The 27893-nt window shown below is 55.9% G+C and overlaps 1 protein-coding gene across 4 annotated transcripts in view; it reads left to right on the top strand.

The window, feature by feature from the left end:
• CPT1A (carnitine palmitoyltransferase 1A) overlaps positions 1-27893 on the top strand; it is a 50627-nt gene that overhangs the window by 4205 nt on the left and 18529 nt on the right. For 2 of the 4 annotated variants that reach the window (XM_032357832.1, XM_032357833.1), the window contains exons 2-10: positions 11546-11699; positions 14540-14679; positions 18237-18408; positions 19905-20006; positions 22446-22583; positions 22964-23041; positions 23730-23837; positions 24619-24706; positions 27285-27480. In XM_032357832.1, coding sequence (XP_032213723.1) covers positions 11559-11699; positions 14540-14679; positions 18237-18408; positions 19905-20006; positions 22446-22583; positions 22964-23041; positions 23730-23837; positions 24619-24706; positions 27285-27480 — 1163 coding nt within the window. In that variant the 5' untranslated portion in view covers positions 11546-11558. Of the gene's footprint in view, positions 1-11545; positions 11700-14539; positions 14680-18236; positions 18409-19904; positions 20007-22445; positions 22584-22963; positions 23042-23729; positions 23838-24618; positions 24707-27284; positions 27481-27893 lie in introns of those variants that run through there. The other 2 variants (XM_032357834.1, XM_032357830.1) reach the window with 2 other exon arrangements.

Genomic DNA, 27893 nt, shown 5'->3' with positions numbered 1-27893 from the left:
CTCTACTTTTTATGAAAGCCTTCCTCATTTATGAGATAATGCATCTGTCTCTAATTTTTCTAAATGTCAGCTCCTCTACTGCCCTTAAAAAGATTTAACATGAAGAGTTTTGGTTTCTTTCTGCTTTTTCAAAAGTGCCCTGTTGCATCATGGGAGGTACAATAAGGTATCCCAGAGATGAACCAGGAGCACTGCTACAAGCTGAATGCCAAAGTTAGATGCTCCGGGAGGTATCAGATCCGGAGGGCGTGGGGGGAGCCAGGAGAGTGAGCGGGGTGCGGGGGGGTGGTGTCTGGTGGAAAGGAGGAGGCAGATCCCCACGGAAACCCACGTTCCTGGAGCATGGGACTGCCTTTGGGAAGGTACAATGTGTTCCTGCCTTAAAGGCCTCATGTGGCGTTGGGCCCATCACTTTGCGAGGGGTGGACATTCTGCATGCTTTATGTGCCAGGAAACAGTCTTACGATAAGGTGATGACATTTGCTCAAGGTCTCTCTCTCTCATACACAGGCCTGAGTAAGTGGCAGAGCTGGAATTCACATCCAGATCTGCGTTCTCCCAAGCTTGTGCTCCGTCCCTCTAACAGGCTTCCTCCCCAGACCCTGGTGCAGGCCAAGCCCTCAACCCCCCAAACCCCACCCTGGCCCTCGAGCAGGCTGGATGTGACACTGAATCAGCCATGTGTGTTTCTCGATTTTCAGTTCCTCATCTGTCCAGTGGTGCCTCTGACCCCGTCATTCTGTCTCACAGGAGGAAAGATCCGGTAAGAGAGGCTTCAAGCATACAAAATGGTTGTGGGTTCTAGCAAATAATACTGTGGCCCCAGGCAGGTTTTATGGACCCGACTGAGCCCAGCAGTCCCTGGACTGGACCTGGGGCTTGACAAGTTCAGCTACACTTCTGGGTGCAGAGGTGAAGGGCACACATGGGACATCCACCCTGCCCCTGGTTTTAGGAACATTTGTGGGAATGATGTCCTGGTGCGAGCTGCGGTTCAGGGGTCTCTCCTGGCCGTGGGACGACAGCCACTGGTGTGGCTGGAGGCAGGTGTTTCTGGGTATGCAACTGGAAAAAAAGATCTGAACATGTAGTGCAGGAAATGGACCTGCCGACACGTCCTGTATGTTCTTTATAAAAATGTACCCTTGGCGGGGCTCCTGGGTGGCTCGGTCGGTTGAGCATCTGCCTTTGTCTCTGGTCCTGATCTCAGGGTCCTAGGATCGAGCCACGTCGGGGCTTTGCGGGGAGTCTGCTTTTCCTTTTCCTCTGCCCCCCCCCCCACATCTGTGTTTTTTCTCTCTCTCTCAAATAAAAATGTTTTAAAAAATGTGACCTCCAGTAACATTTCATGAATACTTTGTTCTGGCTCAGCTCCTGTTTCTCAGTATTTATCTGATCAGCCCTGACTTACTGAAGTGGGGCAATAGCACGTGAAAATTTGAACTTGCTGGGGGTGCCTGGGGGGCTCAGAGGGTTAAGCCTCTGCTTTCGGCTCAGGTCATGATCCCAGGGAGCCCGCATCGGGCTCTCTGCTCTGCGGGGAGCCTGCTTCCTCCTCTCTCTCTGCCTGCCTCTCTGCCTACTTGAGATCTCTGCCTGTCAAATAAATTAAAAAAAAGAAAATTTGAACTTGCTGTATTTTTATAGTAGCTCAGTGGGCAGAAGCTGCGTTTTACCTGGAGCTGTAAAATGGAGTATAATGAATCAGAATTCCCTCTATAACCTGCCTTGACTCAGCATATTTGCCCCATAAACGTGAATGGTGTGTTATGATAGAGTTCACCGCAATGCATGAACTGTATGCCCAGTTAATTAATGCAAATATTGAATGTTCTGTCACATATTTAAGAGACAGTATTTCACAGGCACCTGGTAGCTCAGTCGTTAAGTGTCTGCCTTTAGCTCAGGTCATGATCCCAGGGACCTGGGATTGAGCCCCCGCATCGGGCTCCCTGCTCAGCAGGAAGCCTGCTTCTCCCTCTCCCATTCCCCCTGCTTGTGTTCTCTCTCAAATAAATAAGCAAAATCTTAAAAAATATATATAGTGAGAGACAGCATTTCCTTAACGACCGTTCCTGTACCTTTCTTGTCCATGAAACCTTCCCAGAGACATCAAGTGAGTTTTGAGTCTCACATTCTTGGTTCTAAGATGCCTCCGTCAGGTTAGGGAAATGACGGGTATCTGTATAGCACTTACTGAGAAAACACAAGAGCACAGTTACGGAGAATCCCGTGTGGACACAGCTTAGGGCGTGTATATGCCCACATATAGGTGGAGAGGGCCTCTTTTTTTGTATCTTTCCGTTAGCGCTAATTTGTGCCTGTACCTAACTTCTCACCCTAACTGTGAACACGATAGCAGGAATGCTGAATACCAAAGGAGCAAGAAGGAACCTGAGCAAAGTCACGAGCCCTGCTCCACATGCAGGTCTGGGGAGACCCCTGGGCTCTGCGATAAGCGTCTAGAACCTTCCAGATATTTCCCTTAAAGTGCCGTGGGGAACAACACTGAGGTTGGCCTGGGTGCCACCTCGGTAGCCTTACTTGGCAGGAACGTTAGCCATCCTGGAGGCAGAAGCAGCTCTGTGCGGTTGGGCAGAACCGCCCCAGGCCCCGGTTGCTGGACTGCGGAAGAATAGGGTGTCGAGGGCAACGTCTCTGTCCTCCAGGAAGGACCTGACTGCAGGCTCTGCCCGCGGTGTCTCCTCCCGAGAGTTCTTCCTGGGGCCGTGGCCTCAGCATCCTCCCGTCCAGCTTCCTCCCTGGCTGAGGGATCCAGGTTCTGCTCCGGGAGACCCTGCCTGGTGTTGATGCTGTGCTAAGCCGTTGCTTCCTGTGGGGAGGCTTTCCTCAGCGCAGTCCCCACGCGACAGCTGCCGCCTGCTAGGGGAAATGGGCCGCTCTTCCCTGGATTCTGGTAGCAGGCAGGGCCCACTCCCGCGTGCGAGTAAATTGTGCAATTCTCGTGGCGAGGTTGGTGCCTGTGAATAATTTTAGCATTGGCACCCGTCATGTTTGTAGTTACTGTAGTTTTATTGCTGACTGCAGTCACATCGTGTCGGTTACAAGAGAATGACCTAATTTTGTATTTGTGTAGCTTTCGGACTCCTGCGTGGAATTTTTACCAGAGTCCCTACCATTGAACTCGGCGGGTTGAGCACGTGGGGTTTAGAGCTGGATGCGGGTCCGATCCCCAGCTCGGCGGTGTGCCGACTACGACCTTGGGCAGGTGTCTTGACACCCTCACGCTGGTCTGCTCCTTGGTAAACGAGTGTGCATCCCCTGGCTTCTAGTGGGAGTGACGTGAGTCACGGGGGTGAGACGCCTGTCACCTTGGTCACCTCGTCCAGCCTGTGCCAAACAGTTTGGTAGGAGGAGTGTATTTTTACCTTCCTGGTTCAAAGCACAGAACACCACCTGGGTGCCATTATCTGTCCATCTGCCGGCCTACCTTCCCCTCTCCTTACCTGTTGGTTTTAAGGCCGGTTTGAAAGACCTGGGACTGCCCGTAATTACATATTTCACTTGGGTGTCACATGCGGGTTTTATTGTTTGTTTATTACGGGGGTGATTTCCACATCTGAATTTTCCCCGGGCCTGTTCTAGAAGCTGGCTAAGCACTTCGCATCATGCCGACCTTTTACCCCATTCCTTAGCCTGCTGCCTGTGGCAGGATCCGAGGGGTGGGGGTGGCGCCGGGCCAGTCTTCTCCTGGAGGGGCAGGGGACCCGGCTCAGGGATGGCTGGTGTTACGACTGGCGGGCCGCTGACCTTGTCGGCAAAGAGTCATGGTGAAAAAGAGTTGTTTGAGGAGGAGGATGGAAGGACAAAGCAGGCTCCTCTGGAAAACAGACCAGTTTATTGGCCAAAGATTCAGTGAGTGGCATTGGTCAGAGTCCTCAAAATTCATCTTACTGAAATGCAACAAGGTGGTGTTACGTCGCCCCTTCCAGATCCTTCACACAGCATCTGGTGTTGGAGACTGACTGTCCGTGCTCCTCCCTGGATTCAGGGTGGAAGAAGGCGTCGTGTCCTGGAGACGCCCCCCACTTCCGCTGGGAGATTCAATGAAGGATGGATTGAAAGTCACCTGCCAGCCAGGGCCGGGAGAATCACCCGATGAAGCTGGTGGAAATCCGTTCTCCGGGCACATGGGCTGCAGCGGGAGAGGAGTTTGGAGCTAGGTGTGAAGCCGGGGGAGGGGGATGGAAAGAGAGCAGAAGGCATCCCTGCCCTGGGCTGGAGTTAGCAGGCCCTTTGGTCATGGTCAGGGTGGGGGAGGGGTGGGGTGTGGGGCTGGCCCAAGGCGGGGAATGGGCTTGGGAAGCCGTAGGAACAGCCACATAATAGACCAGCCGTGTGAATGCATGAAGCTTGCGATAAATAGGTCGTTGCTCTGAACCAGAGCGCCTTGTGCTGGATCTTGGTGTCTGTCCGAGAGCGGATTAGGGTAAGGTGCTTAAACCTTCTGGGGCAGACCTTGGGGAACCTCTCCCCTGTAGTGGCCTTCGTGATTCCTAGAGTCGCAAGATCACAGGTCGCTGTGCTCAGCCTGGGGGTGGGTTGCCCAGGGGTGTTGCCCGCAAGGAGGTCTGTGGAGGCCCCCTTCGGCCGGGACTCCAGGGGGGCACGCAGCACTTGACGCGGCCCGAGGGGATGTCTGCAGGGCCCCTGAAAATCAGCAGGTCCACGGCCTGCCAGACCATGCAGACGGGGGGGGGGGGGGGGGGTTTGTCTTCTTCCCCACGTACCGGCTGCTGGCGGTTGCTGCCTCAACCAGCCACTTCCAGTTTAGCCCTCAGCGTGACTGGCAGGTGCAGAGTAAGCGGTGGCCTTCCATCCAGAAGCCCCCCAGGGGCCTTCCCCCGCATCCCAGCAGCCAGCCTGCGCTCCCGGAACGTGCTTCTGCCGGCAGTCTGTTCCCTCCCCTCAGATTTCTTGTCCGAAAGCCTCTGATGCAGCTCCTCGGTGATGATTCGAGGGAAGAAATGAGTGACCGAAAAGGGGGTTAAGCTCCCCTTGCAAATGTTTTCTTTGCCACCTCTGCCTCCTCCTTGTCTTCTCTGCTTCTCTTACCCATGTTCTCTGCAGCCGTCTGAGAACTCGGGGCACAGGTGGCTCCCAGCGGGGGTGCCGTGTACACTTGGTCCCCGGAGAAGCCGCTTCTGTCCGCCCAGGTAGCTGGGTGCTCTGCAGGGGTGGGGTGGTGCGGGGACAGCGTACCTTTCCAGATGACCGGGTTCTGCTGCTGCTTACGCCCAGCACGGGGGAGAGGCGTGGAGGAGGACATTCCAGCCTGTGTGTGTCCGGGCCTGGCAGCTGGTGGCGGTGTCACAGCAGGAGAAGCCGCGGCGGGGAGGGGAGGGGTGTGAAGCAGGCCGGATTCAGCAGACCGTTCGCTTTGCTGTCAGTGGAGACGCGCGTGAAACGCAAAGCCGTGTGTGTCGGTGGAGGTTAAAGCCCCAGGAGGGGCCTCTGGCGGGGGGCTGACTCCTGGGGTGCAGAGGGGCTGGAAGAGGAGCTGGCGACCCCCTGCTCAGAATCCTGAGAATCCCGGCATGGGGGGAGCGGCCGGAGCCGAGAAACTATGAGACTCTACGTGCCGGTCACCTTATCCAGGTGGAAGAGGACAGGGAGGGAGGTCAGCGCCCGGAGACTAACGGTTCAGCTCTGCCCCGCAGGTGGGACGTGGCCGAGCCCCCTGACAGCCCCAGGAGGCAGGGAGGGGGTGCTGCCTGCTCGCCAGCACCTCCCCCCCAGGGCACTGCTGTGCCATGGCCTTCGCTGTGTCCTGCAAGGTTGAAGGGTGACAGAGAAGAGGCCGTCCCGAGTAAGCGGCCTGCATCCAGACGCAGGCCCGGCCTGCCAGCTGGCCCAGGGCCCTTCCTCTTCGTCCTCAGGGCGCTGGGTTTCCCAGCGGTGCTGACAGAATGGCGGGACAGCCGGGCCTGGCCAGGGACTCCACCCGGGAACAGAGAGCTGGAGACCAGGCAGCGTCCAGTCCGCGTGGCCTGTCCACAGCGGCGGTTCTGTACTTAGCTGTGTGCCCGACCCTCTTAGGATTTAGAACTTGTGGGATAGAAAACAGCCCGGCTCCGTAGTCCAGTAAGGTTCCCCGGGGCTCTTTTGAGGTCCTCCTCATTCCTGGATGTCTGGCCTGAATGAATGGCTTCCCTCCCTCCCCCCAGGGCAGGTGGCTTCTCTCCTCCCCCAGCCTCTGCGAGGTCAACCTGAGGGCAGCCACGGTCACTGTGTCTTCATCAGTTCCTCTGGCTGGCCTTTTGGGGAGACTCGGAGGTGGGGGAGGTGGCCCAGGTGACAGGCTCCACCCACACCCACCTGGGTGCAAGGGGAGGGCGTGCCCCGCATCCGGGGCTGAGGCCGCCCGTCCCGCCAGGGTGCGTCCTGCCAGGGTGCGGTAGGTCAGCGGTGCTGTGATCCGACAGAGAGGCTCCGCTGTTGCTTTTCTGGGTGTCGTTGGGTGGGTCAGGTAGACGCTTCCGTGGGGCGGATGCCGAGGAATGCAAGGGCAGGCTGGTGGGCAGGCAGCGGCCCTGGAAACGGATCCCTCTCCTGATTTCACTTGGTCTCCGGGTGTGGGGCCCGGGGCCTCCCCTTGCTCTCTGGGGGCTGGCTTGTGGCTTGTGGGGCTCGCGGGGGGCAGATGTGCCCAGAAAGGCGGCCACTGCCAAGCCCTGGAAGGGTCTGGAAGCTTTGGAAGTGAGTCTCCGAGTGTTGGACGGAGCACTGAGCTACAGCGGACAGCTGTTTTATTTTGTTCAACATATTTTAAGAAATGATTATGAGGGGGGTACCTGGGGGGCTCAGTGGGTTAAGCCTCTGCCTTCGGCTCAGGTCATGATCTCAGGGTCCTGGGATCAAGCCCCATAGCGGGCTCTCTGCTCAGCAGGGAGCCTGCTTCCTCCGCCCCCAGCCCCACCTTCTCTGCCTTCCTCTGCCTGCAAATGAATAAACAAAACATGTTAGAAAGAAATGATTAGGAGAGGATCACAAACCTACAGAAGAAAAGAGACCAGCCTAACAGACAGCCCCCCCCATATGGCCACTGCCCGACTTCACCAGTTCCCACGCGTGGCCAGTCCGTGCCTCCGTCCCTCCACACCCAGGGGTTTGGAAGCAGACCCTGCACGGGTCGAAGGATGAAATTGTGTTGATACGTATTTTGGTGTGCATTGCTAAAAGATGGTGGCTCTTTTATTTTATTTTTTTTATTTTTTTTTTTTTAAAGATTTTATTTATTTATTTGACAGAGAGAGATCACAAGCAGGCAGAGAGGCAGGCAGAGAGAGAGGAGGAAGCAGGCTCCCTGCTGAGCAGAGAGCCCGACGCGGGCCTCGATCCCAGGACCCTGAGATCATGACCTGAGCCGGAGGCAGCGGCTTAACCCACTGAGCCACCCAGGCGCCCAGTGGCTCTTTTATTTTATTGAAGATTTTATTTACTTATTCGAGAGAGACTGAGCGAGCGAGACAGAGCGAGTGAGTGAGAGAGAGCACGAGCAGGGGGCGGGCAGAGGGAGAGGGAGAAGCAGACTCCCGCCGAGCAGGGAGCCCGACCCGGGGCTCGATCCCAAGACCCTGGAGTCATGACCTGAGCCGAAGGCAGACGCCCAACCAACTGAGCCACCCAGGCGCCCCTTTATGTGCAGGTCTTTTAGCAAATAACCACCATATCCTACACCCCCTAAAAATTTTTAACGTCTTCCTCGGACGCAGCGAGCTGACGGTGGCTGGGAGCAGGGAGTCCTCACTGCGTGGGACACCGGCGGCCCCGCCCACCTGCCCTATGTATTTGCGGAGAGAAGGTTTAGGTGCGTTAGGTTCAATAGTCAATACTTTAGTTTCAGGAGGCGGCTTTCTTTTTTAGTAACAGCTCTTATGGCGATGCGACTTACCGGGCCATGCGATGCGACTTACCGGGCCATCCGACGCCCATCTTAAGTGCACGCATGCGAGGTCGTGAGTCTGTTCCCAGACGGGCACCCAGCACTGTAGTCGGGTTTCTTTCGAACATTTTCATCACCCCAGAAAGAAGCCATCCCTCCCCTCAGCCATCTGTCCCTCACGGTGCCCACCCCCCTCCCCGCCCCGTGGGCCCCAGCCCCCCTGTTCTGGACATTCCGCGTACATGGACGCGTGCAGCAGGCGGCCTGTCCGTACTAGAAGGTTCTTGAGGCTCGAGTCGCCTGTGACATGCTTCGTTCCTTAGTTACAGTCAAAGAACACTCTGTTGCTCTGTCCGGTGGATTGTTACGTTTTATCGGCTGCTCGTCAGGGGAAGGACGTTTTGGCTGTCTGTGTTTTGGCTATTGTGTGTCATGGCATCTCATGGACCACTGCATGCGGGATTTTGAGCGGACACGTGTTGGGCAGCCGGGAGTGGAAGCGCGGGGCTGTGTGCTAACAGAACCTTTTGAGAAACTGCCAGACCAGTCTCCAGCATGGCCGGCCCATCGCACATCCCCACCCATGGTGCGTGGGGGTTCTGGGTTCTCCGTGGCCTCGCCAGCACCTGTTACTCTCAGTCTCATGGGTTCTGGCCGTCCTGGTGGGCTAGTGGTGGCATTTGGCCTTGGTTTTGATTTGCATTTCTTCAACGGCTACAGGAGGGCGCATCATAAGCATAGATTGTTTCTTTTTTTTTTTAAGTAGGCTCCATGCCCAGCACGGAGCCTGGCATGGGGCATGAAGGCGTGACCCTGAGATCTAGACCCCCGCTGAGATCAAGCGTCAGATGCTTAACCGGCTGAGCCATCCAGGTGCCCCTGTAACCGCTAATGTTTTTAAACGTGGGCTGTGGATGCTGGGAAAGGGGTGGGATTTTCCCTCTGCTAGATTTGCAGGGGGAGTTTTTCAAACCTTTGTCAGCCGGTTCACTAGTGACCGCGATGGCTCGAAGCAGAGGCTGGCGCAGGGCAGCGGCTTGCCTATTGCAGAACTAGAGGAAGATTGTCCATCTAGGACCCTTATCTTTGGTTTTTACTATGAACCAATCCAAACGAGCAAATCCTTAGTAAAGTCAGGGTTCTGATAAGGCCACTGACTCCCGGAAGGGAGGCTACACATCCCCCGCCCGCCCACGGTCCCCAGCAGAGCGTAGATCTGTGAGTGAGTACCGGACCCGTGCCTTCGGATCGAATCGCTGCAGACGCTCTGTTTAAGTTCTCTCTCCTGCCGCTAATAATCCCTCGTGTCCATATAAAGCCCTTGCAAGATCTTACGGACCATCTAAAGGGTGGCCAGTCCGTAACTTTGCTCGGCTTCCTGCTCGGCAGAATCATCCCTGTGATGCCCAGCTCCTGCGGCACGTGGAGAGGGGTCCAGGGTGGACCTGGAGGCTCCGGCAGGATCCTTGAGCCACTTGGGTAGCTTTTCGAGAAAAGGATTCAGAGCTGTTGGGGTGCCCTCTTCCACATCCTGAACTCTCCGCAGGAGGCATTTGCTTGGAGGTCTCGCTGCTTTCAGGCTTGGGATCCATTTCCGTGACGCTGGCCGGGCTACAGCGACGGGCCCCACGTCTGCGGAGTCACACCTGGGTCACCGGGGACACACTGCAGGTCCCGTTCAGCTGAGGTTATTCCCAGCGGATTGCGGTTTGGCTGACTTGCTCCTTCCCTTCGTAATGATCGAAGTGGATTCCTAGGTTTGTGTGCGGACGCTGCCCAGGGCTGCCCACCCCAGCCTCTCCTTCTGCCCCCAATGACGTCAGATGTGGTGGGTCCACACGGCACTTCTCTCCTCCCACCCCCACTTGTCCTCCCCACGCAGCGACTCTCCTGTGTCGGGGAGGGGCTCCCCTGAGCGGACGGTTCGAGCCAGAAGCCCCAGGGTGCTGCTAAAGCCTGTCTGGTGTGGCTTGTCCTCCTCATGTCCCCACTCATGTCACTCTGGGCCACCATCTCCTGGAGGACCGGCGGCCTCTGCTTCTTACTGTCTTGCTTCCCTGCCCTGCCACCAGCCGTGCTGCAGCCAGAGAGCTCTTCTCTTCTTAAAGATTTATCTATTTGAGAAAGAGAGAGAGAGAGAGTGAGCGAGCACGGGCAGGAGGGGCGGAGGGAAAGCGAGAGGGAGAATCCAGGCAGACTCCCCGCTGAGCACGGAGCCCGGCGTGGAGCCTGATCTCACAACCCCGCCACCAAGAGCGGGACGCTTCACCGACGGAGCCCCCCGGGCGCCCCCAGAGTGGACTTGATGAGAGCAGAAATAGTAACTTAAAGCCCTTGGACGTTTCTCCTTTACCTTTGGTGTAAAACCCAGCAGCCTCCCCTGGCTGCCTCTGAGCTTTCGCTTGCGGAAGGAGCAAATGAATGTAGGCTGTGTGCCCGTCGGGGCCTCTGATGGGGCGTTTGTTCCAATCGGCCGAAGCGAAGCAGGTTTGGCTTTTTTACTGGGCGTGTCTGACCGCGCGGCACCTGCTGGTGTGTGGGGGTCCTCCGCCCGTGCCCAGCAGGCGTCGGCAGGTGAGAACGGGAGGCATAGCTGGAGATAAGAAAACACACACACGATGGTGGACTTTTGTTAGGGTTCTTGGAAGCTTCCACCCACTCTGCTCGTTTCCTTTGAATGGCGGGTCGCTCCGGCACAGTTTAGGAAGAGACGGCTCTGTCCCACGGCTCCAGAAGGCGGCAGAGGGGCCGGCTTCGCGGGAGGGAGGCCATGAGGTGTTTGGGAGTCCCCAAGGAAGGAGACGGGAGCCCTGAGGAGGGGCACGGGGATAGACCCGGCTCTGAAGCTGTTGAAAGGAAACGCGTTTCTAGTCGTTGGGGCGGGACAGGTAGCCCAAGCGGGCCTGCTGGCAGGGGGTTAATGCCCCCCTAGTTAAGGTTCCACCCCATGGGTGGTGACCCAAGTCCGTCACAGCCTCCGAGGAGGAGGAGGAGGAAGAGGACTTGGCTCCGTCCGTAGACACCCTTAAACACCTATTCCTGAGGATTCCATGCGTCTCCTTTCCATGGAGTCTTGTGGTGCCTGAGATGGTTTCCAGAGAGCCCCACATGCACCCCAGAGTCCAGTGCTCCTGCCTGGAGATAAGGGGTTCAGGGCCATTGTGGACTCATCTGGGGACCCTCTGGGTTTCTTCTGCGCCAGCCTCCAGATGGCTGGTGGGTGGGAATGAGATTGGCAGGCATTGAAATGGCCACCAGCTCCCAGCGTTGGCTGGGTGTGGCCAGGGTTGCTGGCCTGGGGGGATGGTTCGGTAGGACGGCTGGGGCCAGGGATGGGGGTTTGCGTGGGCCTGGGGCCTGGAGCCCTGTGGTGGCGGTGGGGGGTTCCACTCCTGGACTCTGCTGGCCACCCCCAGCCTCCCAGCAGAGGCGACAGTAGGCTGTGTAGTGCTGGATGGGACGGGGAGGGGGCGGCGGGGCCCATCGTACCGGACCTGGGTCTGTGAGTGGAACATTAGGTTTGGGAAACGGCCGGGAAAGACGTCACGCAGGACGAACCCCAGGTCCCGGCGAGGGGTTTCCTAGTGTCCCGTCATGTGCCGGCCCCCTCACACTCTCCGCCCCTCCTCTTCCTCCTAGGACGTTGCCGAAGATGGCAGAAGCCCACCAAGCCGTGGCCTTCCAGTTCACGGTCACCCCGGACGGGATCGACCTGCGGCTGAGCCACGAAGCCCTCAAGCAGATCTATCTGTCCGGACTGCATTCCTGGAAGAAGAAGTTCATCAGGTTCAAGGTGGGCCAGCGCTTGTCTCAGTCTGTGCGGGGCTCACGGGGGCAGGCACTGGCGCGGTGGGCGTGTTTCGGAGAGCCGGTCCTGCGGGCGATACTCCCAGGGCACTTAGGACACGCTTCCGCTTACATGCCCGCGGCCTGAGTTCTGGAAGAAGTGCTGTAAGGCGGGCTGGGGCGTCGGCATGCTCTGGGGGTGAGTGAGGGCACAGAAAGGGCAAGTGACCTGCTCAGAGAAGCGCAGGAAGGACTAGAACCCATGACTCTGAGTCCAGAACTCTTGACGCCTTCTAGAAAGAGGACCGTCTCCCAGCCGGGGGAAGGCGGGACCTTATCTAACAGGTGCCTCGCTGATAACACGGCGGGATGGCGAAATCCCGGCGTCCATCCAAGCAGAGGCAACTTCCCCTGTTCTCAGTTCTGTTTCCCTGAAAGACTGAAAAGTCTTTCCCCTGTTCTCAGTTCTCAGTTCTGTTTCCCTGAAAGACTGTTTTCACAGTTTTTAATCAAGCACGAGTCTCGTTTTTTCCACTTGTTCATCGTTGAATTGACTTCGAAAATCGCAGAAGGAGGAAGAGGCGGGTTAGGAAGGAATTCAGTGGGGGCGAGAGTTCAGCGTTACCTGCCCGGGGAATGAGGAAAACAGCTAACTGCGATTGTTCTCCGGTTTCCTCGTGGCTACGAGGAGGAGCCAGAATAGGTGGGAGCAGTGAGTCAGAGAAGGGGGCCCGGCCCTGGGCAACTGGCCCGGCTGGACAGGCGCTGCCCGCGCAGCTGGTGGCCCCCACAGCGGCCCCTGCGGTGGAGGAGTCGCCACCTACAGGAGGAAGCCCGCATTGCCACCTGACCTTGCCCAGAGCAAATCCTTTTTACCCTCCGATCCCGGAAAAGGGAGACTTGGGTACAGAGCTGTGGCGTCAATCCCTGTTAGCCACTGGAAATGCTCATTTAAAGATGTTGTCGTTGTGGGGCGCCTCGGTGGCTCAGTGGGTTAAGCCTCTGCCTTGGGCTCAGGTCATGATCCCAGGGTCCTGGGATCGAGCCCCGCATCGGGCTTTCTGCTCAGCAGGGAACCTGCTTCCCCCTCCCTCTCTGCCTGCCTCTCTGCCTGCTTGTGATCTCTATCTCTATCAAATACATAAATAAAGTCTTAAAAAAAATTTTTTTTTAAATCTACACTCTTAACAACTTTCCTTTAAAAAGAAAAAAAAATCCGTTGGTAGGCTGAGGGGGCAAGACCAGTAGGCTGGAAGAGAAAGATAAACGGTTCACAGCCAGAGCACTGCGTGGCTCATATCTCAGAGCGGCTGCAGGGGGAGGCTGGGGTGAGCGGGAGACCTTTTATCTGGGCCCTTCCTGCCTCCACTTTAATGTAACGTCACAGAGTAGGTGTATGTGTCTATCAGAGAACACCAGGAGAACTCCGACTTTTTAGAAGATGTCTTTCTTACACTTCTAGGCAATAGGAAATCCAGGGAAATGACATGTGAGGGTCCCCGTAGCTCCTAAAAGAATTCAAATAAACTTTGAGAGTTTTAAAATCCATTGTCTTGGTCAAATCGATTACTTGTTAAGACGGCTTTAGTAAGATATATTTTGGGGGGGTGCCTGGGTGGCTCAGTCGATTAAGCGACTGCCTTTGGCTCAGATCATGGTCCTGGAGTCCTAGGATCGAGTCCCTCATTGGGTTCCCTGCTCAGCATCCCTGCTTCTGCCTCGGACCCTCCCCCTTCTCATGCTCTCTCTCTCTCAAATAAATAAAAATCTTTTTTAAGAAAAGAATTTTATTTATTTATTTATTTATTTATTTATTAAAGATTTTATTTATTTATTTGACAGACAGATCACAAGTAGGCAGAGAGGCAGGCAGAGAGAGAGGAGGAAGCAGACTCCCCGCTGAGCAGAGAGCCTGATGCGGGGCTCGATCCCAGGACCCTGAGATCATGACCTGAGCCGAAGGCAGAGGCTTTAACCCACTGAGCCACCCAGGCGCCCCAAGAATTTTTTTTTTAATTAGAGGTTTTAATACACAGTAATAAAGAGAATAAGGAGCCCCAAGGCTCACCTGGGTTCCAGAATTTTGTTTCATATCTGCCTTCTGCTCCTGCCACTTCTTCGTGGTTTTTAGGGTTGGGAAGTAGGGGGGTTTGGCTGAGGGATCGTACAGCAAATTCTTTTTTTTTTTCTTTTTTTAAAAGATTTTATTTATTTACTTGACAGAGAGAGATCAAAAGTAGGCAGAGCAGGAGGCAGAGAGAGGGGGAAGCAGGCTTTCCGCTGAGCAGAGAGCCCGATGCGGGGCTCGATCCTAGAACCCTGAGATCATGACCTGAGCCGAAGGCAGAAGCTTAACCCACTGAGGCATCCAAGCACCCCCATACAGCAAATTCTTAATGTGGAAAGCGGTCTCCTGAAAATACTTGGGTGTTGAGAAGCCTCTTGATTCAGAAGTGGCAGGAGGGGTGGTTTGGGGGCTGGGGGTCTTGGGGCATCCCAAGTGTAGCCGACTGGGGAGAGGACTTCATGGTTGGCTTAGTGACATCCTTAACTCAAAGGTGTCATGAATTAGTCTGGGTGGAGCTCAGGAATCAATGTTAAACTCATACCTCGGGTGATTCAAATGTCCTGGGGTCACTCTCAGGGTATCTGCTTCAGGGAGGGATTTGGCTCAGAAGTAGAGGAAGAGAAGGGGCTGGAGGCTGTGGGGAAGACCTTCTACAGTGGTCACTTAGTCATGGTGAGCTACAAAGGCCTCCCAGCCACTGCCGTCATGCCACTGCCCCCATCGCAAGGGCCCGAGGACTTCGTGGGTGGGACAGTACTCACAGTCTGTTCTGTTTCTAGAATGGCATCATCACTGGTGTATACCCGGCGAGCCCCTCCAGCTGGCTTATCGTGGTGGTGGGGGTGATGTCAACCATGTATGTCAAGGTCGACCCCTCACTGGGGATAATTGCAAAAATCAATCGGACCCTGGACACGACGTAAGTACTCTTTTCAAATCTCCAATTGTCTAGGAAGTTAGCGATTTTTGTTGCTGGTATTTTTATGTCTTTTCAAATATAAGGACTGTTACTGTGCTGATTCCATTTGAAGCTTGCTTGGCTGTTCTCCTGTAGGCTTTCTTCTGTGTATAAGGCCCTCAGGGAGTTTGGGGTCCCTCCTGGCCCTTTCTCCGAAGATGGCCTTGGTCCTGGCTGCTCTGGGACGTCGTGTCAGGACCCACGGTTGTGGTCAGTGCACTTTGCCTGGCTGGGGAATCCTCAAAAGGAATTTCTGCTCTAGGAGCTGGTCCTGGACATGATCAGCTCTTTGCACTGGAGTCTGTGACCCTGAGAACTGACTGCTCTGGGGGGACCTCAGCCCCTTAGCTCCCTGTCAGAGTGGCTGAGAACCCCAGTGGGAACCCCTGCGCTCCTGAGAATTTCCCGTCCAGCTGAGTCGCTCGTGGCCTCCATGCTGCCTTGAGAGCACTGGCTTGTGCCTTTATGAGCGTCTGCAAGGCCTCGAATAAAAATTCCATCATTGCAGGGGAAGCGTGTCTGGGCTGGACCCCTGCCAGATTCCCTGCTCTGCCTGGAGGCCAGGGAGGCCGAGGCAGGGACCCTGACACTCCGGGGAAACCCTGCTCCTCCTGTCCTTGTGACTCCCGCAGACAGCTGGGTGGCCATGCGTTGTTGGGTCGTGGTGTTTCTGCATGCTTTTCAGACTCTGGTGCATCTAACACAGTTTTAATTTACTGTCCACCATGGGCTCTTAGCCCTGGATTATGCTTAGAAGTATTGGCTATTTAAAGCCCTTTATAATCTGGGTCTTTATACGATTTGCTTCTTTGTCCCTCTAAACCAACTGAGGTGAACTGGGCCATGCCTGGCCCAAATTTAGAAAGACCAGGTTAGGGGTCAGCGTCTTCCCAGGCTCAAGGGTCATTCTGGAACCGTCTCTCTGGAGAGCACCTGCCGACCGCCCCAGGTGGCTGTTTTCACGAATGCAGACGTACTTGGCTGGGTTTGCTCTGCGTCCGTCCAGGCTCTGCAGCCTCAGAAGGAACATGTTCTTTAAAAGAAAGCTTTTTCTTTTTCTTTTTTTTTGTGCTAATACTGTTCATTGATGCGCCCATGTGTCTATTACCAAAAAAAGTCACAACACGGGATTTGACAAGTAAGTTCTGGAGCAAAAGTATTTTACTTTGAAGACCATTTGTTTCAGTGTTACTTAACTATCGGAAGTAAATATGTAATTGACATACCACATTATATTAGTTTTAGGCATATAACATAATGATCTGGTAGATGTACGGAGCTCACACTGATTACCACAAGTAATTAAGTGATGTCACCACATGTACATACAGATTTATTTTTCTTGTGATGAGAACTTTTAGGATCTCCTCTCCTAGCAGTTTTATTTTTTTATTTTTTTTTTAAGATTTTATTTATTTATTTGACAGACGGAGATCACAAGCAGGCAGAGGCAGGCAGAGAGAGAGGAGGAAGCAGGCTCCCTGTTGAGCAGAGAGACCGATGTGGGGCTCGATCCCAGGACCCTGAGACCATGACCTGAGCCGAAGGCAGCGGCTTAACCCACTGAGCCACCCAGGCGCCCCTCTCCTAGCAGTTTTAAATATGCATTATGTTATTGCTAACTATAGTTAGCATGATCCCTAAATCTTTTTTTTTTTTTGGTCTTATAATGGGAAGCTTATACCCTTTTATTTTTCTCAAGATTTTATGTTTTTAGTAATCACCATGGGGCGTGAACTCACAGCCCTGAGATCAAGTGTCGCGCACAGTCCTAACGGAGCCAGCCAGGCGGGCCTGGAAGTTTGTGCCTTTGGACCACCTGCCTCGTTTTGCCCATCCCCCACTCTCTGGATCTAGGAATTTAGATTTTTGTTTCAGATTTGACATATAAGTGAGATCCTACAGGATCCGTCTGTCTCCGTCGGACTTACTTCGCTTGGTGTAATGCCCTTTTGTCCGTGCGCCCATCAGTGGGCACGTAGGTGGTTTTCATGTCTCAGCTGTTGTGGACGTTGCCAGATGGACTTGGGGATGCAGGTGTGTTTTCAAGGGACTGATTTCCTGGGGCACCTGGGTGGCTCAGTGGGGTAAAGCCTCTGCCTTCGGCTCAGGTCATGACCTCAGGGTCCTGGGATCGAGTCCCGCATTGGGCTCTCTACTCAGCAGGGAACCTGCTTCCCCCGAATCCTGCCTGCCTCTCTGCCTACTTGTGATCTCTCTCTGTCAAATAAATTAAACAAATAAATTTTCAAAAAAAAAAAAAAGAGAGACTGATTTCCGATAAATACTCAGAAGTAGAGTTGCTGGATCATAGGGCAGTTCTGTTTTTAGTTTTTTTGAGGAAGCTCTATCTTGTTCTCCACGGCGGCTACCCCAGCGGTGCCTGAAGGTTCCCTATTTTGCCAACATTTGGTGTTTAAATCCCTTTTATTTTATAACTAGCTTGTGGTTTCTAAAACAACTGGAACGAAAAACAAGACCACAGAGCTTTGTACGGTCCCGTCTTTCCCATATGGCGTGTCTCTTTCCTTAGCAAGTGAAGGATTGTCTCTCTTGAAGTTTATTACGTACATGACCGTTTTGCGGTTGGTGTCCGACTCCCGATTTCAGCTCAGGTCGTGATCTCAGGGTCCTGGGATCGAGCCCCAAATGGGGCTCTGCGTTGAGCAGGGGCCTGCTTGAGATTCTCTCTCTCTCTCTCCCTCTCCCCCAACCCCTGCTCACGCTCTCTCTCTCAATAAATCAATAAAATCTTTTTTTTTTTTAAAGATTTTATTTATTATTTATTTGACAGGCAGAGATCACAAGTAGGCATAGAGGCAGGCAGAGAGAGGGGGGAAGCAGGTTCCCTGCCGAGCAGAGAGCCCAATGTGGGGCTCCATCCCAGGACCCTGGGATCATGACCTGAGCCGAAGGCAGAGGCTTTAACCCACTGAGCCACCCAGGCACCCCAAATCAATAAAATCTTGATTTTATTGATTTTTATTATAAAATAAGTGGTCATTTTGTAGCATCAGTTTCTTTCCCGCCTGGATCCAAATCAGGCTCTTTTGGTAGAAGCAGCCGCACCGGTTTTCCCGAGTGACCGGAGCATCTGTGAGTCCTGGCCATATCCGGAGTGATGCTGGAGGAAGGAGAGGGGCAGGAAAGGAACGGCCCAGAGGTGCGGTGGACACCCAGCTAAGGCAGTGTGCTGGTGGACCCGGGCCGTGCCGTGGACCCGGGCCGTGGGTTTCACCGTGGACAGCCCACCACCTCACACGTCCCCTGTCCCCGTCCCCGTCCCCAGATGCTGGAGGAAGTTGCGCGTTTCCCCCCGAGGATGCAGGACGCTTGGTTTGCCCCAAGGACGGGAGAGCAGTGCCTGAGCCTTTGAGAGCCGTGTTGGCACTCAGGGGTTGTGGCGTCCTGTCTTGGACTCGGAGCCCTCGGTCCCCCTCGTGTGGAGGGAAGGCTGCTCCGGTTGGCGGCGTGGGGTGGCCCCACTAACGTGGGCTCGGCTCGTGTTGTCTCCCCAGCAGCTGCATGTCCAGCCAGACGAAGAACGTGGTCAGCGGCCTCCTCTTCGGCACGGGCCTGTGGGTGGCCCTCATCGTCACCATGCGCTACTCCCTCAAGGTGCTGCTGTCCTACCACGGCTGGATGTTCGCCCAGCACGGCAAGATGAGCCGGGCCACCAAGATCTGGATGGTAAGGGATCCCCGCTGTGCTCGTGGCACCCAGCTGCTGTGGATGGTTTCTGAGTGCTTTTTTGGGGTACGCCTGGTGCGCGCCAGGCCGCCCAGATGGTAGCGGCGCGCACGGCGGGTTGGGCCTGGGGGTCAGTACGCGCATGGGGAGCCACGGCCATTATCAGCGCCGCACACTTAGCTCCCCGCCCTCCCCCAGAGCTTCCTGGTGTCCCACCCCGCCTTTCCTTTGCGGTGAGAGCTCGTAAGTCAGATGTGCGGTCTTAGCGGAGGCTTAAGTGCGCCAGAGCAGCCCCGTGCCCCTGACAGCCGCCAACCCCCTCGCCACCGTATTCGCCCTTCCTGGTCTGGCTCGTCTCACTCAGCACCGGCTCTTATGCGGGTGGCTTTTACTTTGAAAGGGGGATCCTCAGGGACTTTTCTCCCCTTCCACACGGGGTTGGTTGACCTGAGAGCTTCGGGGGGCTGAGTCACCGTGACTGCAGGCCGAGGAGTGTTTCCCACGGCGCTGGGGCGTTTTGAACGCGGCATATGGGAGCCTGCTGGGTTTGCCGTCCAGGTTCTCTATCGAAGGAAGGCGGCGCCACTCGTGCCGCAGCTTTTCTGACTGGCCCCAAGGCGGGGCTTCCGTGGTGTCCCTCACTGTTCTGCGGGCTCGCCTCAGGATCCCTTGGTTGCCGTGTGCGTGGAGGCTTGTCCCACTGTCCCCCGGTGACCACTCCTCCTCCGGGCTGACCACCACTCCTGGGGGCTGCTTGTGAGAGGCACCCGCACGCCTGGGGCCCACACGCACCCGTGGGCTTCGCTCGCCCCCAGGCAGACTCCCCGCGCTCCTCCGGGTGTCAGATGGCTGGTTTCCAGAGAAGCAGAATCAGTCCCCAGGGGGGTCTGCGGGGGCGCCCAGACCCCTTCTATAGAAGGTGCTAACATGTTCCCCCGGAGGGCATATTCCTGGCTGAGTCCCCGCCGCCCCCTGCGAGCCCGGGGAATTTCCCGGAGGTCTGGTCAGCAAGAGACGACCCGTGGTTAGCACCAAGTCTCCATCCTTCGGGGTGAAAGCAGGGGCTGAGAGTAGACACATGTGCGCTGTCCCCTAGGCGGGAGGGGCCCCACGGCTGCTGCTCCTGGGGTTGGCTTGAGGTGCAGCCTCCCAGCTCGGCCCCCGCGCTGCCCCCTGGCCAGGACTTGGAGCCGGTCCTCAAACCCGGAGCCTCGCAGAGGTGCGGGGGGGATATTGGCCCGAGTGCGGGAGCGCAGTCAGCCGGCAACCTCCGGGGGCCCACCCTGGCCGGGGCATCTCAAAGCCTCCGCCAGCCTTGGGGTGGTTTTGGGTGGGGTCACCTGGTTGTTGGCAAAGGCCTGTGAGGTACGGGGTGGAGAGCGGACCGGAGAGGGAGACGCGAAGCACAGATAATCGGGAAAGAGTCAGCAGGTCGGGAACGGGCTCTACGTCTTTAACATGGTCTCTCGTTTTCAAACGTGCTTTTTTTTTTTAAGAGTATGGTCAAGATCTTTTCCGGCCGAAAACCCATGTTGTACAGCTTCCAGACGTCACTGCCACGCCTGCCGGTCCCAGCCGTCAAGGACACCGTGAGCAGGGTAGGTGTGGCCTCGAGCTCCCTGGGACGCCCCCTCCAAGCCACCAGGTGTCCCGGGTTTAGGATTGCTGACCCGATGGCGGCCGGTTGTGCGTTGGCCGTGTTAGGTCTCAGCAGTGGACTCATCTGGCCGTGGTCAGAGATCTCTTCCTTTCTGACGAATGGGCACACGTGAGCTGTTTTTTCTTTTTAAAAGCATCACATTTGATAGTTCTGCACAATTTTTTTACACAGCTTCATTGTAATATAATTCATGTATCATACAGTTCCTGGAAGCATCCGATTCAACAGTCTTTGGTATGTCACGTGACTAGTTTAAAATTGCAGTGTATACATATATAACACGAATATGACTGTTTTAACCACTTTAAATGGTGCCATTGTGTGGCACTGAATTCAGTCTCATAGTCCCATCTCCACCACCGTCTAGTTCTAGAACTTTCCATCACCCGAACCCCACCCCCGTCAGCATCACGCCCCACTTCACCCCCCCTCAGCCCCGGCACCCACAGCCTGCTCTCTGTCTCTGGGGGTTTGCCTCTCCTGGATGTTTCCAGTACGTGGAATCCTGCGACATGTGGCTCTTAGACTGTTTTGAGGCTGTGTCTCTGCCGTAGTGTCTGTCCGTGTATTTTGCCTTTTAACGACCGAGTGATATCCGACTGGGCGGTCGGACCCCACCGCATTTGTGCAGTCACCTGTTGCTGGACACTGCAGTTGTTTCCACTCTCGGGCTGTTGCGAATGCTTTTGTTCAAGACCTGCTTGCCGTTGTGCTGGGTGTGAGCCTGGAACTGTGGCCCTGGGGTCTGACGGGACCTGTGCTTCATGCATGGGAGGACCCGCCAGGCTGAGCCCCACAGCACACACGTTCCACTGCAGCTGGTGAGGGCGGCCGTTTCTGCCTGTCCTGTGGCCCCATTTTAAAACCTAAGTGGGACATGTCTTGGCTTTTGAATCCCAGCCTTGTTATTTCGTCCCTCTTGACCTTTTCAAGTTCCCTCTCATGTCTGCTCTCCTGTGCCCTCCTCACCTGTGGCCCCACGGCCAGGAGCCCCATCCCGCGGGAGGGCGGCCAAGCCACCTGCCGCTCTGCCTGCCGGAGCCTAGCGCCCGGCTTGACGTGCTTCGGAATGTGATTTCCAGTCCTACTTCTGTGCGTCTCACTTTGAGTCAACTTGAAAACCTGAGCAGTTGCTCTGTTTCAGGAATGGCGGCTACTTTTAAACATTCACGGAGGGGTCCTGGAGAGCTCCCTGCCACCCCAAAGCTGTGTTCATGGCAGACAAACTTGGCTGTGTATGCATTTCCTGATAAGCCGGTGGCCTTACTTTCTAGATTGCTTGTGTGCGTGGCAGCAGCTGTTGACGATGGTCTCAAAAGCCCACCGCCCTGTGACCTGCCACCTGGGCTCTCTGACTTCAGGGCAGGGCTGGTCAAAGTCAGGGGCCCCCCCCAGCCCTGTCCCTGAAGACCTGGCCTTGACCCGGGGCTTGGCCTTCCCTGTCTCTGGCTCCTCAGTCCTGCCCTGGTATCCCGGCCTCGCCCCACACACCTTCCCAGCCCTGTCTTGAGTCACTGTTGAGTAGGTGGGAACAGGGCTTTCATTAAGGGCCAAATGATGGGTAAGGCCGAGGGAGACGTCCTTGCTGGACGAGCCGTGATCTTGTCACTCCGGGGATCTTGGTGATGCTTGTCTGGAGAGCTGGAAGGACAGGAAGGGACAAAGGAGTGTGTTTGTGTCTTTGTTGCTGATGTAAAGCCGTCTGGTTAACTTAGTTTAAGGACCTGCAAAACCAGCTTGGTGGAGTTGTTCCTTTTTTTTTTTTTTAAGACTATTTTTAAGGGGAGCCTGGGTGGCTCCGTCTGTTAAATGACTGACTCTCAGTTTTGGCTCAGGATCGTGAGATCAAGCCCCATATCATGCTCCCCCCGAGCGTGGAGCCTGCTTGGGATTCTCTCTCTCCCTCTATGCAACCCTCCAATTACTCATCCTCTCTCTCTAAAATAAATAAATCAACCTTTAAAAAAAATTATTTTTAGGGGCGCCTGGGTGGCTCAGTCATTAAGCGGCTGCCTTTGGCTCAGATCAGGATTCCAGGTCCTGGGATCGAGCCCCTGCATCGGGCTCCCTGCTCAGGGGGAAGCCTGCTTCTCCCTCTCCCACTTCCCCTGCTGTGTTCCCTTTCTTGCTGTCTCTCTCTGTGTAAAATAAATTTAAAAAATTTTTTTAAAATTATTTTTGATTAATCTCCTTTCCCAACGTGGGACTTGAACTCACGACCCCGAGATCGAGAGTTGTGTGTTGCTCTGACTGAGCCGGCCAGGCATCCCTACTTGGGGAAGATTTTTAACTCTTGTAAAGATGTTTGCATTCTTCCTAAGACACAGATAAGGGGCCTGTGTTTGAACTTGGCGGGTGTGCTCTGTGTCAACCCTAGTATCTGGAGTCCGTGAAGCCTCTGATGAAGGATTCCGACTTCCAACGGATGACGGTTCTGGCAGAAGAATTTGCGGTCACCCTTGGGCCCAAACTGCAGTGGTACCTGAAGTTAAAATCCTGGTGGGCCACTAACTACGTAAGTGCACCTGCTCGCCGTCCGTTGATGTGTTCGCGCGCCAGTTTGTGCCACGAACCCGCCGGGCCTCTCCGCGTGGGGCGGGCGAGAGGAGCCCCTTGGTGGGCCGTAGGAGGTGGGGTGCAGGAGGAGGTGTTCAGTGTGACTAGAGGGAGCCAGAAGCCGGGGCCGGAGGTGGGCTGGTGCGCGTGCTGTTTAAGTCAGGCGCCGGCTGCAGGGGTGTGCTGAGCTCGCACTTGGGCTTCGGCTCCCACGTGGGCCGTGATGTGTGTCCCACATACACACTCACACTTGCGAGCCGTCCTGCACCCTGGGGGCCCCGCCAGCCCGTGGGGCTCCCTCTGAGCTCGCCGGTGCTCTGTCCCCTGGGCCCCCTGCAGGTGAGCGACTGGTGGGAGGAGTACATCTACCTGCGAGGACGGGGGCCGCTGATGGTGAACAGCAACTACTACGCCATGGTGAGTGCCCCGGGCGGGCGTAGCGGGCGTCCCCACGGGCCCGCGGGCCACCCCGGAAGCTCCTGCCCTGGCTCCCGCTGACTCAGGCTTTCTGCCCGGGCCCAGCCCCAGCCCCTGCCTGCCGCGCCTGAAAGCTGCCTGCGGCTGTCCCTTTGTGTTGGCCCCGAGCCACTGCCGAGAGATTAGGGCCACAGAAATACTCCCGAGGCCATCAGGGGTCCCTCCGCCTGTCATCACAGCTGGCCGCTGCGTTGTGATGCCGCGGTGACGTGGGGGCTGTGTCTGCGCCACTCCACAGAGCGTGGCGACAGGTGGCCGTGGCTCCCCCAGCCCTGGGACGCCAGGGGGTTCTTGTCTTCCGCGGCACTGATGGCCTGGGAGGGCTCTTCCCGTTGTCTCGTTGGAAGCCTCATAGCTGGGGTCCGGGTCACCGGCATTTAGTAGCTTTAATAACGGGGCAGCCTCCTTCTTTGTCCTTTTTCTTCCCGTTTGTCACTTTTATTTGCTTGTAAAGGACAAAACTGTCCAAGTGTGGGAAGTGCAGTTCCAATTTCTTTTCTGTCAGGGCGGGGGTGATCTCACACCGATGGAAACAATTTAGCAGTGCGGAAACGCCCTCCGGTGTATGTAAGTGACCGTGGCGTTGCCCACGGACGTCCTCTGTGCCGACACGGGTTTACCTTCTCAGGACTTGCTGTACATCCTGCCGACCCAGATCCAGGCCGCGAGAGCGGGCAACGCCATCCACGCCATCCTGCTCTACAGACGACGCCTGGACCGGGAGGAGATCAAGCCGGTACGCCAGCTCCCTGCTCTAGAAACTTCTTTTTTGACGGCTTTGTTGACCTCGTGCACGTGCCCGAGGCCTCCTTTGATAGGTCCTGTCATATCTATATAACATACCCCCAACATTGTCTCCACGGTCCAGGGCGTGAACACATCCGTCACCCCCTAAAGTTCGCTTGTGCCTTCTGTCTCTGGGTCACTTGGTTCAAAGCTTTATGCAAACGAAACCGTGCAGTATGCGTACTCGCTCTCTCTCACTCTCTCTCGCTCTCTCTGGTCTCGCTTCTCTCACTCTCCGTAATTACCGTGAGATTTAATGCTCCTGGTGTGTTCTAAATTCCTGCTGTACGTCACCCCGTGATCTCAGCCGGAAGAAGTTCTTATTTACCTTTGGAAGAAAACAATTGAGCTGGTGAATTAGTCAAGGAGAACAAGACATTTCTTTCTTTAGATAGCCCTTTGGTTGAAGCGTGGGTTTGGAAGAGGTCTGTGGTGTAAGCGTCAGGTGACAAATGATCCATTAGCAGGTGTGACCTCTGGGCAGGAGGGGTGCGGGGGGCGGGGGGTGGGGGGCAGAGCCCCGCCTGCGCCCCAAGCCCCAGCCGCGCCCGGTGGGTCTTAATGGTCAAGGTCGGCGGCCCAGCAAGTTGCTGCCCTCGCAGTTCGGAAGAGACGCGTCAGGCACTGTGTGCTCGGAAGACAGATCAGTGTTTCCTTTGCTCCTTCCCCCTTTCTCCCCCACCGCCCCCCTCAAGGAATGTTTGTTTGTTTGAAATGCATTTTTGTTGTAGATCCTTCTGTTGGGATCCACGGTGCCGCTCTGCTCGGCTCAGTGGGAGCGAATGTTTAACACATCACGGATCCCAGGCGAGGAGACGGGTGAGTGGGGACCCTTGGGGAAGCCTGTTCGCTCCGTACTCGCCGCATACGGGGTCATGGACAGGCAGCACTCGGCTTCACGCTGAACCCTCCTGAGAGTGAAGTTTGAGGCTCAGGAACGTTCCTTCTGTTGAATTTCCCCGGTGTTTCTTAGGCCCAGGCGTGTGACTTATCTTCAGAATCAGTTTCTCTTTGGCCGAAGGCTGTCTCCTGGGGTGTTCCTCCCAGGTCTGGCCAGGAATATTCTTTTCTTCATCTGGCTCCCTCGGGAGTGTCGCTCTGGCCCACAGTCACAGTTCTGGTGTAACACACGCTGGCCTGTGCTCAGGAGGCTGGGCCTGGCCGGGGGCAGCTGATCCCCACCCCCGGCTGTCGCTGGCCAGGAGGCCACGTAATCTGAGCCAGGACGCCCTGGAGAACGAGAGGGAGAGACATGTCACCGAGAGGGAGAGACATGTCACCGCCTGGGACTGTGCCGGGCCAGCCAGGGCTCAGGCTGAGCCACCTGTGAGCCTCCGGGTGGCCCTGCAGGTGGCAAATGCCGGTCACTTGCCAAGAGACAAACCAGATGCCATCTGAGCCCTACGGTGGGCGTTAAAATGAACTCACAGCTTTTTATTTTTTTATTTGTTTTAACCCACTGCCACTTTCGAAGCTGATTGTATAGAGTCCCGAGCTGATCTGGCTTTGGGGGTTTCATTACAGCGGGTACCTCTGGACTATGAGCCCCAGGTGGGAACTTGTCCTGTGGTGGTAGGCGTGGGGGTCCTCAGACACCGAAACCGGCCTCTGGCTGAGCTTCTGGAAGCGGATTCAGCTTTCCTCGGATCCGGGACCCAGAGGCTTTCGGAAAACTCACTCCAGCCTGCGTGTTTCTGGCTCGAAAGTCAACCTTTGTCTCTCTCAGTCTGGGGTCTAGTGATCCGTGGCCAGATTTTTGTGAAAAGTAAATGAGTTGGCAAAAAACAGCTCGGGGACAGTTGGGACCATAATAGCATGCTTAAAACTTTTTTTTTTAAGTTTTTAAAAGTACTTACTTATTTCTTTTAGAGAGAGAGCGGGGGGTGAGCAGAAGGGGTGAGAATCTCAAGCAGACTTTTTTTTTTTTTAATTTAACTTTGTTTGTCAGAGAGAGAGAGAAGGGAACCCAATGTGGGGTTCGATCCCAGGACCCTGGGATCATGACCTGAGCTGAAGGTTTCGTGTTCCGTGGTCTCAGTTACCCCCCACCAGCCACGGCGTGGGAGCCTGGTGATTCCCCATGACCTCCGCCTAACCCTGTGTCATACCCGTGCGACTTGTCTCCCGTCATCACGAGAAGAAGGGCCAGGACAGGTGTTTTGAGAGGGAGACCACGTCCACATAAGCTCTGTCAGCACAGGATATAATCGCTCTGGGTTTGCTGTTGTTAACATTGTACTGCACCTTGTTTGTAAGTCAGACGTGATCACAGGTCCGTAGACTGGAGAAAACAGGCGTGCGGCTGGGGTTCCATGTGCTCCCCGGCTTCCGGCATCTGCGGGGTTTCTGAACACCTCCCCTCGGATCACGGGGTGCTTCTGTACTTTTCTCTGCCCAGGTCTTGTGCCTCATCTGTTAGTTACTCCTAACTCCTTTTCTGTTTTTGTTGTTTCAAGTATATTTTTGAGTTGTTGGCTCCTGAATATATTAGTTTTGGGGGCCGTTGTAGCAAAACCTCGCAGCCTGCGGGGCTGAAAGACATTCGTTGTCCCCACATCCTGGAGGCTGAAGCCCGAGACGCAGGTGCAGACAGGGAGTCCCCCGGGGCCTCTCACCTCCCGTGTGGACGGCCATCCTCTCCCTGTGTCCTCACGGGGTCATCCCTCCGTGCCTCTCTGGGTCCTGATCATTTCCTACAAGTGCCCCAGTCATGTGGGATTAAGGTCCATCTTAATCACAATGTGCTAATAGAATTACCTCTTTAAAGGCCCTGTTTCCAAATACAGTCGCCTCCAAGGCGGCGGGCGGAGGGGGGTGTTCCAAGCATGTGAGTGGGAGGGACTCAGCCAGGCCCAGAACTCTAGGGGAGAGGAAGGCAAATGAGGACCCTCAGTGGCTACCCAGCTGTGTTCTCAGTAATTTCAACAGCCGGTTGGGTTTTCTGGGGTTCATCGCGGCTGCAAGAGGCCTGTGTTCCCATCCCTGTATCTTTCCCTGATCAGAGAATCCCTGATTCTCCTTTCTCAGTTTACCGTGCGCTGGCCAGGACCTGGTGTAGCGTCTGAGTGGAAGTGATCCTAGTATGCAGCTTCTTATATCTGACTTTGAATGAAGGCTCGAAGGGCGTGCTTGCCGGAGTTTTCTGTAGAAAGCCTTGAGCAGACCGAAGTCATTGGCCCGAGATCATACGGGCAGTGAGTGGCTGAGCGGAGCTGAGACAGGGTCAAATCTCTCAGCTTTGATCTGTACCGAACCGTCTATAGACTCTTGAGGAATGGACGGTCGAGGCCCACCGAGGGACGCGGGGGGCGGGGTTGGGGCCGCAGGACGGTGGGGGGGCCAGGGCCATGCTCAGCTCTCCCTAACCCCTGCCTCTGGGCTCCGCGTCCCGCCGCAGACACCATCCAGCACGTCCGGGACAGCAAGCACATCGTGGTGTTCCACAAAGGGCGCTACTTCAAGGTCTGGCTGTACCATGACGGCAGGCTGCTGAAGCCCCGGGAGATCGAGCAGCAGATGCAGCGCATTTTGGACGACCCCTCCGAGCCTCAGCCGGGGGAGGCCAAGCTGGCGGCCCTCACGGCTGGAGAAAGGTGTGTGGCTCCTCCGTGACATGGGTCTGGCCAGTGGACTTGGGACGGCCGGAGGGGTGCATGGGGGCGGGGCAGCGGTGCTGGGGGGCGGGGCTGGAGCGTGGAGTCCGAGTCCTGCCCCTGCTGGCCGGCCGTCCATCCAGGTGCCCGGGGTGCCAGGGCTCAAGACAGACAGGAGTGAGGCTCTGCGGCAGGGCTGCAGGCCTGTTGAGTTCAGGACACAGGCTCTGCCGCAGGGGTGTGGACCGCATGTTCCATGCTGGGAATGGCAGAGAGGGTCCCGTGGGCCTGCCTACACTGGGGCTTGACTAGCCGTTTAAAAGGCCCACCCGAGGGCCCCGAGCAGGTGTATGAGAATCTTCTGGTCCAGGGGCTCCTCGAGCAGTGAAGGCTGGAATGGGTGGCATGAGCTG

The sequence above is a fragment of the Mustela erminea genome, chromosome 9 (assembly GCF_009829155.1).
Source record: "Mustela erminea isolate mMusErm1 chromosome 9, mMusErm1.Pri, whole genome shotgun sequence".
In the NCBI taxonomy this organism is placed as follows: Eukaryota; Metazoa; Chordata; class Mammalia; order Carnivora; family Mustelidae; genus Mustela; species Mustela erminea.
The sequence above is the reverse complement of the archived record's forward strand: the minus strand, read 5'-3'. Positions and strand labels throughout refer to the sequence as shown.